This window comes from Nicotiana tomentosiformis, chromosome 11, assembly GCF_000390325.3.
Source record: "Nicotiana tomentosiformis chromosome 11, ASM39032v3, whole genome shotgun sequence".
Lineage (NCBI taxonomy): Eukaryota > Viridiplantae > Streptophyta > Magnoliopsida > Solanales > Solanaceae > Nicotiana > Nicotiana tomentosiformis.
Window position 1 is genome coordinate 71,184,410 of NC_090822.1, and position 11,513 is coordinate 71,195,922.

The 11,513-nt window shown below is 39.0% G+C and overlaps 1 protein-coding gene and 1 long non-coding RNA gene across 2 annotated transcripts; one reads left to right on the forward strand and one right to left on the reverse strand.

Moving 5' to 3' along the window:
* Positions 1–1,474: 1,474 nt before the first annotated feature.
* Positions 1,475–3,307, forward strand: LOC104109747 (zinc finger protein 2-like). Its single transcript, XM_009619099.4, has one exon. The coding sequence runs from the start codon at positions 1,894–1,896 to the stop codon at positions 2,416–2,418; it is 525 nt and encodes a 174-aa protein (XP_009617394.1). The 5' UTR covers positions 1,475–1,893; the 3' UTR covers positions 2,419–3,307.
* Positions 3,308–9,242: 5,935 nt separating this feature from the next.
* Positions 9,243–9,951, reverse strand: LOC117279946 (uncharacterized). Its single transcript, XR_004510388.2, has 2 exons — positions 9,758–9,951; positions 9,243–9,557 (listed from the first exon to the last, which is right to left on the reverse strand). It is a non-coding gene; the product is annotated as an uncharacterized lncRNA (long non-coding RNA).
* Between the last annotated feature and the right edge of the window lie 1,562 nt (positions 9,952–11,513).

Sequence of the window (11,513 nt, forward strand, 5' to 3'; positions counted from 1 at the left end):
CACACCCCACCGAACGCCCACGGAAAATAAAAATAAAGAAGGCCTGATATAATGATTTGTAGTATATAAGAATGTTTCTACCATTTTTCTAGAGAGCGTGGAGTCAACCATTGATACTTGTATCAGGGTAGATTATCTATATCATATATTCTTGGGGTACGGTTCTTTTCTAATCCTGCGTGAGTGCAGGATGATTCGTGCACCAAGCTGTGCTGTAACCTGGGATAGAAATAGGCACTACTGACTAATCAGCTAAAAGTCTAGACCTCTTCATTGGAAAACCTAGAGACATGGATAACCTTGAAGCAGGACAATATAGAAATGATTATAGCCTTAATAACTTACGTTATATAGAGAGCACATTTCCAAGTGATAAGAAATATGTGCTTTTTAGCAGGGTAGGGAAATAGATTGAATCAAGACATGCTCGTTTAAGCTTCAGCGGCAGAAGCTTTGCCCTGCTGTAGATATATTGAAACTTTTATACTCAGTTTATATTTTCTTTGAATCACATCCGCTAGCAGCTTAATAATTTAAACTTTTCTACTCGGTTAATATTTTCTTTGAATCAAATTATTGCAGCTTAATAACGGTACTAGAATAGATAGATAAATAGATAAACGATGTATCCAAGCCAATTTGAATGCAACCAGACTATTTCACTAGGTATATGTTACCTCAGACCAACATAAGTACCAGGTTTCATGGCGAACTAGGCTTTCTGTTGTTCATATATGATATCCACAACATGCCAGGAAAGGAACCCCCAACATGAGGACACCCACATAGATACTCTACCTTCAGAAGAAAATACTAAACAAAGTTGGCAAAGATTCTCTCTCATCTTTTTCCTATTTTTATTACCATCATTTCAAAAGTTTTGGACCCTACCACTCCACAACATTTGTATCAATCACAATCAATGTAGTACAACTCTGCCACCACTCACGCCAACATCTACATTCTGTTCAAAAGCTTCTCATTCACTCGTTCTCTCATACAGGAAAGAAGTTTTTGTAGTTGGGTTCCATTCCATCTTTATAATACTTGTCACCTACTTGATATGAAAGTTTTTAACCCAACACAAGGAATAAACTGGGGAAATGATGAAAACAAATTCAGCATCCTGGCATGATACTTAGATATAGGGTAAAAAATCTCTACCCCTAGAAACCACCTGGTTCTTGATAGTATAACAAATCTAAACTAAAAGCTTCAGGTAATCAGGTCCGCTAAAAACCTTGTCATGTGTCAACTCCTGAAACTTGCTTGTATGATTTCTAAATCCTAATCATATGCTGCTACGGAAAACAAGCATAAACAAATATACCTATATGCTACAGCGAATATTAGATGCAGCAGCCGCAGAAGACAAACCAAACTATAGGATTATGATAAAGACTAAAAATGGAATCATAGTTGGATTGTCTACCTTGTTTATTTCTTTTTAATAAGAAAGCTCCATCTGGTTTATTTTAGTAATTTTAGTTGAAGATAGTTAAAGTTTGATATATCAAAGGAATTCAATAATACTCATCAAGGTGGGGTTACCTATTAGAGGTAGAACTAGTTGAACAGACGAGAGAAATCAGTGGAGAATCTAGTCTACGCTTGAAAACGACTCCATTGAAACATGATCTAAGCATTGTCCCCTAAAATACCAAGCATCAGCTGGAGGGGACAGTGAAAATAGATATGATAAATCACAGTTTTCTGATCTCACCTTCACCTCCTGTGATCTCATTTTTATTCCTTGCCTCTCTGTCTGGAGGTCCTTTCGAGTAGTATCTACATAAAGCATCTTTGTACATCCACAATATTTCAAGCTGGCCCTTCAGTGAAAATTGTGGGAGAAGAAAAGGCAACTTCTGCTCAATTACAATAGCGATCAGAATGATTAGTGCTGTAGATGGCAATCAGGCAACTTCAGTGCTTGATCAAGGAGAATGGTTGAATTTGAGCTTAGGAAGGAACTTGCCTTCAACGTCTAAAGAATCTGAGTCACATATACCTACTTCTGCCAAGGTTTTTTCATGTAACTTCTGCAAGCGGAAATTCTACAGTTCACAGGCGTTGGGAGGCCACCAGAATGCTCACAAGAGAGAAAGAGGGGCAGTAAGACAGTACCAGTCCCAGTCCCAGAGGATGATAACAATGATGGCTTTGCCAATCAATAACCCCATGTTCAGATCACTTGGTATGATTCCCCACTCACTTGTGCATAAATCCGGCAGAGATGCAAGTGCAACTGTGGCAACGTTCAGCGAGGCTGGTGCAGGATTTCAAATTACATCGCATACCAATCAAATGAACAGATCATTTGATCTGAAGTGGCCAGGAAGTTTTCAACTAAATCAGCAACAATCAAAAGACCATGCCTCAAATCCCAATAAGCTTGATCTGAATCTAAAGCTGTAATTATTCTCCTCATTCATATAGCTGCCACCCTAACTAGTTAAGGATTGAGGCATAGTTGCTATTGTTGTTTTATCCGTCCCATATGGAACTCTTTATTTGCCCATCTGTTACAGCTTCAGGCCATCAGTACATGAACTAATTTGATGGACTGTGGACAACAATTTAGACCAAAAGAATCCTATAGTAGTACAGCTCCCTGATATCAGGATTTTTTTCCGGACCTAGTGTCGCAGGATCAACATCAAGAATTTCAAGCCTTTCTCATGTCCAGATATGAAACCGAAAGTGTGATATGTACTTAAGTGTTGTTCCTACAGCACCTGAAACAACTTAACACCACAATCTCCATCAAATATATAGCAGAAGGTTCTCTAGTTTGTGTTTATATTTATAATCTTCTCTTTGATTTATGATCTTTAATCTTGATAGTACCATATTTATACTACAAGAAGTTAGACAACTTTATCTAGAAGTTATAAGAAAAGCAACAACTTTGACGTTTCTTTACTGATGAAGCTTTGAAGATATAATATATTTGCAAGGGAGTGAAAGAGAGTGCAGGGAACGACACACGCTTGTTTTGCAGCACTACTGAAAGATGGAAGCTATGGAGGGAACCTTCACAGAAATTCCAATTCCGAGTTACAAAGATTTAGGAGAAGGAAATGAATGATTTTACTTTTTTCCTTTGCTTCCATCATTTCTTGTTCTTTGGGATGGTGGTCAACAATGTTCACGATTAAGATGTTACATAGTACACTGTAAATAGATTGAATTGGCTTTCAACTCTAGTACTTCAACACGTCAGTTTGACCCATTCTTCACCTTCACATTCCAGATGAACAGAAATCTAAGCCCCTACTAATCAGCAAATGTTAGCAAGCCTTCTCTAAAATACTTACTTCAAAGTTCTACATGATGTCAGCAAATTACAAACAGAAAGTCACTAGTTGCACCAAAAGTTTTGTAATTCAATAACCACACATGAAAATGAAGTACGGGTGATTCATCTTTAGTTTCATGCTAAATCAACCAAAATAAGGCTTAAAATATTCAGCATCACATCGTAACAACATACCCAGTGAAATCCCACAGGTTGGTCTGGAGAGGGTAGTGTGTACGCAGACCTTACCCATACTTCATGGAGGTAGAGAGGTTGTTTCCGAAGACCCAAGGCTCAATGAAAAATGAAAAGAAACACAGTAACAACAGTGATATGATAAGATAACCGAAGCGAAAGAAATAACAGGTAGCAGTATAACTCTACGAACAAGGAAATACCTAAGTTGCTTCAACACGGCAGTTTAGATGCCGCACCCGTATCGACACGACACTAGTATGGGTGTGGGTATGAGATCCGTACCGAATCTGGTCAAATAATTTTGGGTACTTTGACTATGACAGAGGGAAAAAGTCTAGACGAGATACAATTTGCTTCCCGAAATCATAACCAAAACTAGGGTAAATTTGAAGAAAATAACATACCTTATTTAAGAAACCAATCATTTACTTATCTACAACTTAAGAATAAAAAAGAAATCCACACTTTACAAGTTATACGTAAGTATTCACAAAATTTCTCATAATTTAGAGATATTTTTATATATTCATTTTTTGAATTATTTTTAGTCGTCACGGGTTTGAGCCGTGGAAACAGCCTCTTGCAAAAATACAGGATAAGGCTACATACGATAGACTCTTGTGGTCCGGCCCTTCCCGGACCTCGCGCATAGCGGGAGCTTAGTGCACCGGGCTGCCCTTCTTTTTTGAATTACTTTTAGTCGGATCCCCGTACCCATATCCGTACTAGGATCTGTATCTCTGAATCTTAGAATTTACATCTCGAAGGATCCGACCTCTAGATCCGTACCCGTGTCTGAGCAACTTGGGGAAAAACAAGACTAAGTACTAGTGCAACTGGTATGGCAAAAAAAAAATACTCAAATACCCACTAACCCTCTACCCTAATTCTCGATCTCCACATCCTTCTATCAAGGGTCATGTCATCGGTAAGCTGAAGTTGCTCCATGTCCTGTCTATTCACCCCACCTCAATACTTCTTACGCCTACATTTACCTCTCCTCAGGCCCACCAAGGCCAACCTCTTACACATCCTCACGGCATCATCTGTGCCTCTCCTCTTCACATGCATGTATCATCTTAATCTCACTTCTCGCATCTTGCCTTCACGAGGGCCACTCTAACCTTGTCCCGAATAACTTTATTCCTAATTTTATCTCTCCTGGTGTGCCGCACATCCATCTCAATATTCTCATTTATGCCACTTTCATCTTCTGGACATAGTAGTTCTTAACTGGCCAATACTCTACCCCATACAACATAGTCGGTCTAACTACAACTCTATAAAACTTATCTTTAAGTCTAGGCAGCGCATTCTTATCACACAAAACACCAGACAACCTCTATTTCATCCACCCTACTTCAATACGATTTGTGACATCCTCGTCAATCTCCTCATTACCTTGTATTATTAAGCCAAGGTATTTGAAACTTCCTTTCTTGGGTAGGACTTGAATGTCAAGCTTCACTTCCACGTCCGCTTCATGACTCATGTCACTGAACTTGCATCACAAGTATTTTGTTTTGGTCCTGCACAACTTGAAACATTTTGACTCCAGGGTCTATTTTCAAACCTTCAGCCTCGCGTTAACACCGCCTTGGTGTCTTGTTAATCAGTACTATGTTATCTGCAAATAACATGCACCATGACACCTCCCTTTGAATATGACGTGTTAGTACGTCCATCGTCAAGGCGAATAAAAATGGGCTAAGAGCTTATCCCTGGTACAACCCTATCACAACTGGAAGTGTTCCAAGTCTTATCTCACATCCCTCATCCAGGTCTTAGTTCCATCACACATGCCCTTAATCACCCTAGTGTATGCAACAGGAACACCGCTAGCCTCCAAACATCTCCAAAGGACCTCCCTTGAGATATTGTCGTAAGCTTTCCTAGGTCAATAAGCATCATATGCAAGCCCCTCTTTATATCCCTAAATTGTTCCACCAATCCTGACGAGGTGAATGGCTTTTGTAGTCAAACATCCCGGCATGAATCCAAACTGATTCTCGGAAATAGACACACTTCTCCTCACCCTTACTTCCGCCACCATGTCCCACACTTCCATAGTGTGACTTAGCAGCTTGATATCCCTAGGGTTGTTGCAATTTTGGATGACACCCTTGTTCTTGTATAACAGAACCATCGTACTCTACCTCTATTCCTTGGGCATCTTCTTTGTTCTAAAAATAACACTAAACAACCTGGTAAGCCATTCCAAGCCTGCTATGCCATCGTTCTTCTAAAACTTCACGGGATATCATTTGGGCCGATCGCTCTTTCCCTGCTCATCTCACGCATAGCCCCCTCAATTTCCTCAATCTTCATGCACGTACAATACCAAAAATCTCGACAACTCTCGGAGTGCTCCAAAACACATAACACAATGTTTTTGTCCCCCTCTTCGTTCAAGAGTTTGTGGAAGCAAGTCTGCCATTTTCGTCTAATATGTGCCTCTTCCACCAATACCTCCTTCCTCGTCTTCGATGCACTTCACTTGGTCCAAATCACGTGCCTTCATCTCTCTTACTTTGGCTATATTGTACAGCTTCTTGTTTCCGCCTTTGACCCCAAGTTATGCATACAAACGTCCAAAAGTTGTCTTGACTGCCATAACCGCTAAATTCACCACCTTCTTAGCCTTTTTATACCGCTCCTTATTCATCATCTTCCCATCCTCGTCTATGCTCTCCACAAGCTTCAAATACGCCGCCTTCTTGGCCTCCACTTTTCCTTGGACCTCTCCATTCCACCATCAGTCCCCTTTGTGTTCACCTGAGTAACCTTTTGTGACCCCTAGCACCTCTCTAGCAGCTTCTCTAATACATTTCGTTGTCATGGTCCACATGCTTCTCGTGACCCACTACTTCTCCAGGCCCCCATAGCCGGCACACATCATGAATGTTCTCTATTAAGTGCTTGGAGAGGTTAGCAAAAAAAACAAGCGATTAACTGCAAATACTCTTCTCTAAATCTTACGGCCACACATTCTCCATACATGTCTTCAAGACCTGATAGTCATCATCTATTTAAATTTCACATTGTCTAATATAAAAGAGATAGCACTTTAAATTTACATCTCACTAAAGCACCAAATATTAAGTCAATCTAATGCACTTAGGTGCCTGAGTGACATAATCGAAGTTTGATAAATACTATCTCATAGTTCCAACAAATGAAACAGCTTCTCCTTTTTCCAGTTTTGAGCACCTCAAAGTATTTGCTATCGAACATCCTTTCCCTTGTTGACTACTCGCACTTTCAGTTTAGGCCTTGTGAGCAAGCACTAAACTTTTAAGCTCTCAAAACAAAGCATTGGTATTTGGTACCCTATTACGGCCTTGGAGATAGCACAGACAGAAAAGGGGCTAGCATGGGCCCTACAACCTCACCCACCCCTTACAAATCTCCAAATTTATGGTGTTATCAGTGATCCCTTCCGGTCTAAATCTTACATCTAGATCCCAGTGACGACCAGTTAGATATTGAGTCAAATATTATCAATTCCAAATAGAATGCAAATTATTGAGTCAATTTTAATGCATCGTAATAATAGTACAATTCAAGAATCTTATAGTATAACCCATCAACTCGTCAACCCCTGAAGGATTTTGTATTCATATAACTGGAACCCACGACCAAAGTTGAAATCTATCACTAGTAAAAGTTTTGATAAGGTAATATTGGGTAATTTCCTGATGGCTGCTATTTTGTTGGTTTACCAGCTTGCTCCTTTATCAGCAACTTCACCAACAACATCCATTTGGTTGCCAGATGTTATGCTAAGGGAAGAAGTGCGATGAAAAGAATATGTGGGGTTCCACTTTTGACCAATAATCAGCACAGGAGTCCCCTTTATCAGGCGAAACATAAATACCAAACAACCTCTCTACTATCACCTGTAATCAGGGGCGGATGTAGCCCTATATCAACAGGTTCAATTGAACCTATAACTTTCGACGCGGAGCACAAATTTATGTGCAAAGGTTTACTAAAATCGCAACGAATTGTAGATATGAACCCATAACTTTAAGGATATAATGAGTTCAATACTAAGAACCTTAAAGGTTAAACCCATAGAGTTTACATTCTGGATCCGCCTCTGTCTGTAATATCGTCCCACAAAAAATACTGAAATAATTACCCACGTAAAAGCCCCAAATGAGGTGCACAAGATCATTTGTCAGCCGTTCAGGACACAGTTTAATGATAGAGTCATTGCAGCTTCATATTGAGAGTTTTCAGAGTTCAAATCTTCTATTGGAGGTTCAAGTGAGACGGTGCTGAGTGCAAAAGAGATTTCGGGGTCAAAATGGATAATTCTTCGAAAGTCTCGACTTACACTCACTTCTCTGCCATTACACGTGTTAGATAGTTATGTGTAAATAATCTTAGTCCCATATACAGTAGGAGTAAGATATGTAATTATATATAGGGCTCATTGTATCATTGATAATAAAATAGATTTTTTCCCCGTGCATTGCGTCATTCCAGCGACATCCGGGAAGAAAGATCTCATCGCCGTGCAATTTTCCGGCAACTTCGTCTTGTTCTCAGGGTTAATCATACTACAGTGGTATTGTGCATATACTAGTACCACCATCAGATCTGAAACCTTTGTGCGACCAAACCCCAGAAATTCCAGTCCCATCGGAACAGAAAAGTCAGTCATCGTGCGTTTTTCCGGTTGATGACTCAAGATTGATTTGCGTTATCTCCTCATCGGTAAGTGTTGTGCGAAAACAAACACTACCATCTTGTTCGGAAAAGTCAGGCGACAAAGCCCCAATCAATTGCTCCGGCAGAAAGTCCCTCACGCACCGCTAGAACTAGGGTTCCGACGAGCGCGTCTAACACATGCGTCGGCGCGTGGAGCACTTTCCAGCCAGAATTTTCAGAAATTTCTTTAGGACAGTTGTTTCGTGGGGTGATTCCAAGTCCACTAGTATAATTTCCTACATATTCGGAGAACTTAGGAATTTTCTGGCGAGCTACAGTAACTTTTCCGGCGCGTGTGAGCCATTCCTGCCACTTTTTGACAAAACTTCTTCAGCACAACTTACTCGTCCACTGATTCCGAGCCTACCCATATAAATTACATCAAATTCTGACAACTTCTATTTTTCCGGCGTGAACAGTGCACTTTTTCCGGTGTGAACAGTAATTTCAAAAAAAAATTCTATTTTTTGGTCGTGTTTTAGAACTTACTTTGTACTGTGGAATTAGGCTTAGTCTCATTATTTTTAAATTTCTCCGGCGACTTTTCGGCCAACTTCTGTTTATCAGCAACCACCTGGTTTTGTTGCTCAGGGTGTCTAGTGGCCTTGAATGTCGCTTGCGCCGATCACTTTATGGTCTAGAGCAGTCTCCTCGAGTCTGGTTTGGTAAGTTCAGCACAGCTATCCAGGAGTTTGGCATGACTCGTAGTAAAGTCCAATGATCAGCTTGCATATATTTTCACCAAGTCCCTCACTGGTCCTCGTATTAGTTACATATGTAACAAGCTCGGTACATATGATTTATATTCACCAGCTTGAGGGAGAGTGTTAGATAGTTATGTGTAAATAATCCTAGTCTCATATGTAATAGGAGTAGGATATGTCCTAGTCCTATATGTAGTAGGAGTAGAATATGTATTATATATATGGCTCATTGTATCATTGTTAATAAAATAGATTTTTCTCCCGTGCATTCTCAGAACACGCTCACATTTCTCTGATCCTCCAACCACATGCTTGCGCTCTTTGAATGCAGTGAAGATTGCTCCTCAAATCCAGATAACACATTTAAAATGCGGAAAGATCAAAATCCAGATGAAAGACAAAGTGAAAGCACCGTGAGGTACTTATACTAACTTGCTTGACGATAAATAAAAGAATGTAATTGAAGTTCCATGGGGGGGGGGGGGGGGAGAGATCTTATTCAAAAATCTAGGATCATACTACTGCTTAGAGGGCACCGTAATATTGAGCTTTTGAGTCTTCTGCATTACAATGGGAAGCCTTTCAGCGATGATGCTTGGATCACTATATGCAGCAGAATCAGAAGGGTATCCTTTCTGCAATTATTAAGAAGACTAGTAAGGGAATGCTTACAAATAATTAACTATAACACAATCTAACATCACAATTATCCCAACATATAATCTAAGGCGTAGTGCTAAAATTGGACATGGTGCATTCTGTAAAAATAATGAATTTTCTAACAAAAGATGAAGAGAATTGAGAATGGAAAGCTTGCGAGACTCGATCTCCCAACCGTGAATGCGGAGTCCTCGCCGGCCGGCCGGCAGAGGTTCAGCTCCGGCCGTCTTTAGTTCTTTATCGTCACTCTCCCACTCCATTATCGATCGCCCAAAGTCAAAAAGTTTCAATTCTCCGGTCCTCAGGGCGAACGACTTGGTCTTTATTACTACTACAAGTTTTGAATTTATATACAGTTTTGCACGGAAAGTATAAAGTATAATATTACTGTATTTTAATTTGTTATAACAGACTATTTACTTATTTTTAATATTACCTAGTTATAGCTTATTATAAAGAGTTACTACAAGTTAAGTTATTATAAAGAGCTAAAATACAGAAAATGGAAAATAAGAAGAAAGAGAAAAAAAAAAAAAAAAAGAAACAAAACGTAGAACAATGAAAAATTGGGGTTCTAGTTGGTGGGATAAGAGATAACAATCTTTAGATGAAATATGGAATTATTAAATTTTTCATTTGGTTATGGGCATTAATTAATTCCGGCAATTATTTTATGCTGAAATGGCGGGATTAATTATCTCATAAAATGTGAGATAGTTAATTTCATGAGATATTCTTGTCTACCCCATCCTAATAACCAAATGACTCCTTAAGTTTTAATATATAGTTTATGTACTTTAAAAATAATATTACTTATCAACACACAAAAAAAGTGTTTATAAATCTTTTGGGGAGGTTGCCAGTAGCTTTTATTCTTTCACGATCGAAAATTCGCCTAGGTTCAACCTTAGGGACTAATCATATACTTTAAAATTGGGATAATGGGTTCGTTCCTCTATTTATCAGGTTTAGTTTGTAGGTTGAGGGCTCAAACTTGTGGCCTTAAGTCACAAGTCCTTCGATTTGAACTAAGCCCGGGGCAGGTTGTCAGTAGCTTTTTTTAAAATAATCTCTTCACTAATAAGTGTCTCACTTCTTAATTATCAAAAAGACTTTCTCATTTCTTGCCGCTTCTTTTTTTTTTTTTGTTATTGTAGAGTCCAAAGGGAGTGGCTCGCAAAGTAAGGCTATCTCCAATCTAAGATGAAGTCGGTAAGACTGAACGTGGGAATTAATGAAGAATTTGTTTTTTTTAAGAATGTGAACGGGAAATGAAAGAGACACCTTTTGGATTGCATCTCTTCATCTTACCCTTCCTTTATTTGTAAATTTAGAGGCTTGGCCTCATTTTTTAAATATGGAAAATGTAAAAACTTCTCCCCTCTTTTCTACATTATTTCATTATTTTTTCAATTTCTAAATAAATAAAGTATCAAGTGTGATTTGCTCCGTTTGTTGAGTTCGTTGAAGTTATGTAATTTCGGTTGCCAGTATTACATAATAGTTTTTTCGTTCTATCCTAGGAGAAAGTAATCCATAACTTTGAGCAACAGTTAATCCTTAAGGACACACAAGCAGCTTGTAGGCTCGAAAATTATTTTTTGTTTTGTTTTATTGAACTAACATTTCTTTACTTCTCTGATTTTCTGGTTTCCAACATAGTTTTATTAACAATCTTAAGGAAATTCCTCTTCAATACCTTCTGGGTTGAGTCTGTCGCAAAGGGTTTGCCTAGTGCGGTTTACATCCTCTGTGTGGTTTACAGGCTATTACATAGGGGAAGGTTTACCCATTGCGTACAAAGTGCTCACCCCGAAAGGCAGAGGCTGTGGCAGAGATTATAGCGGCTGCGAGTTTCCCCAATTACAAAAAAAAAAAAAAAATCTTAAGGAAATTTATTTTTTCCCTGTGTTCGTCGTTTAGTAGTAATA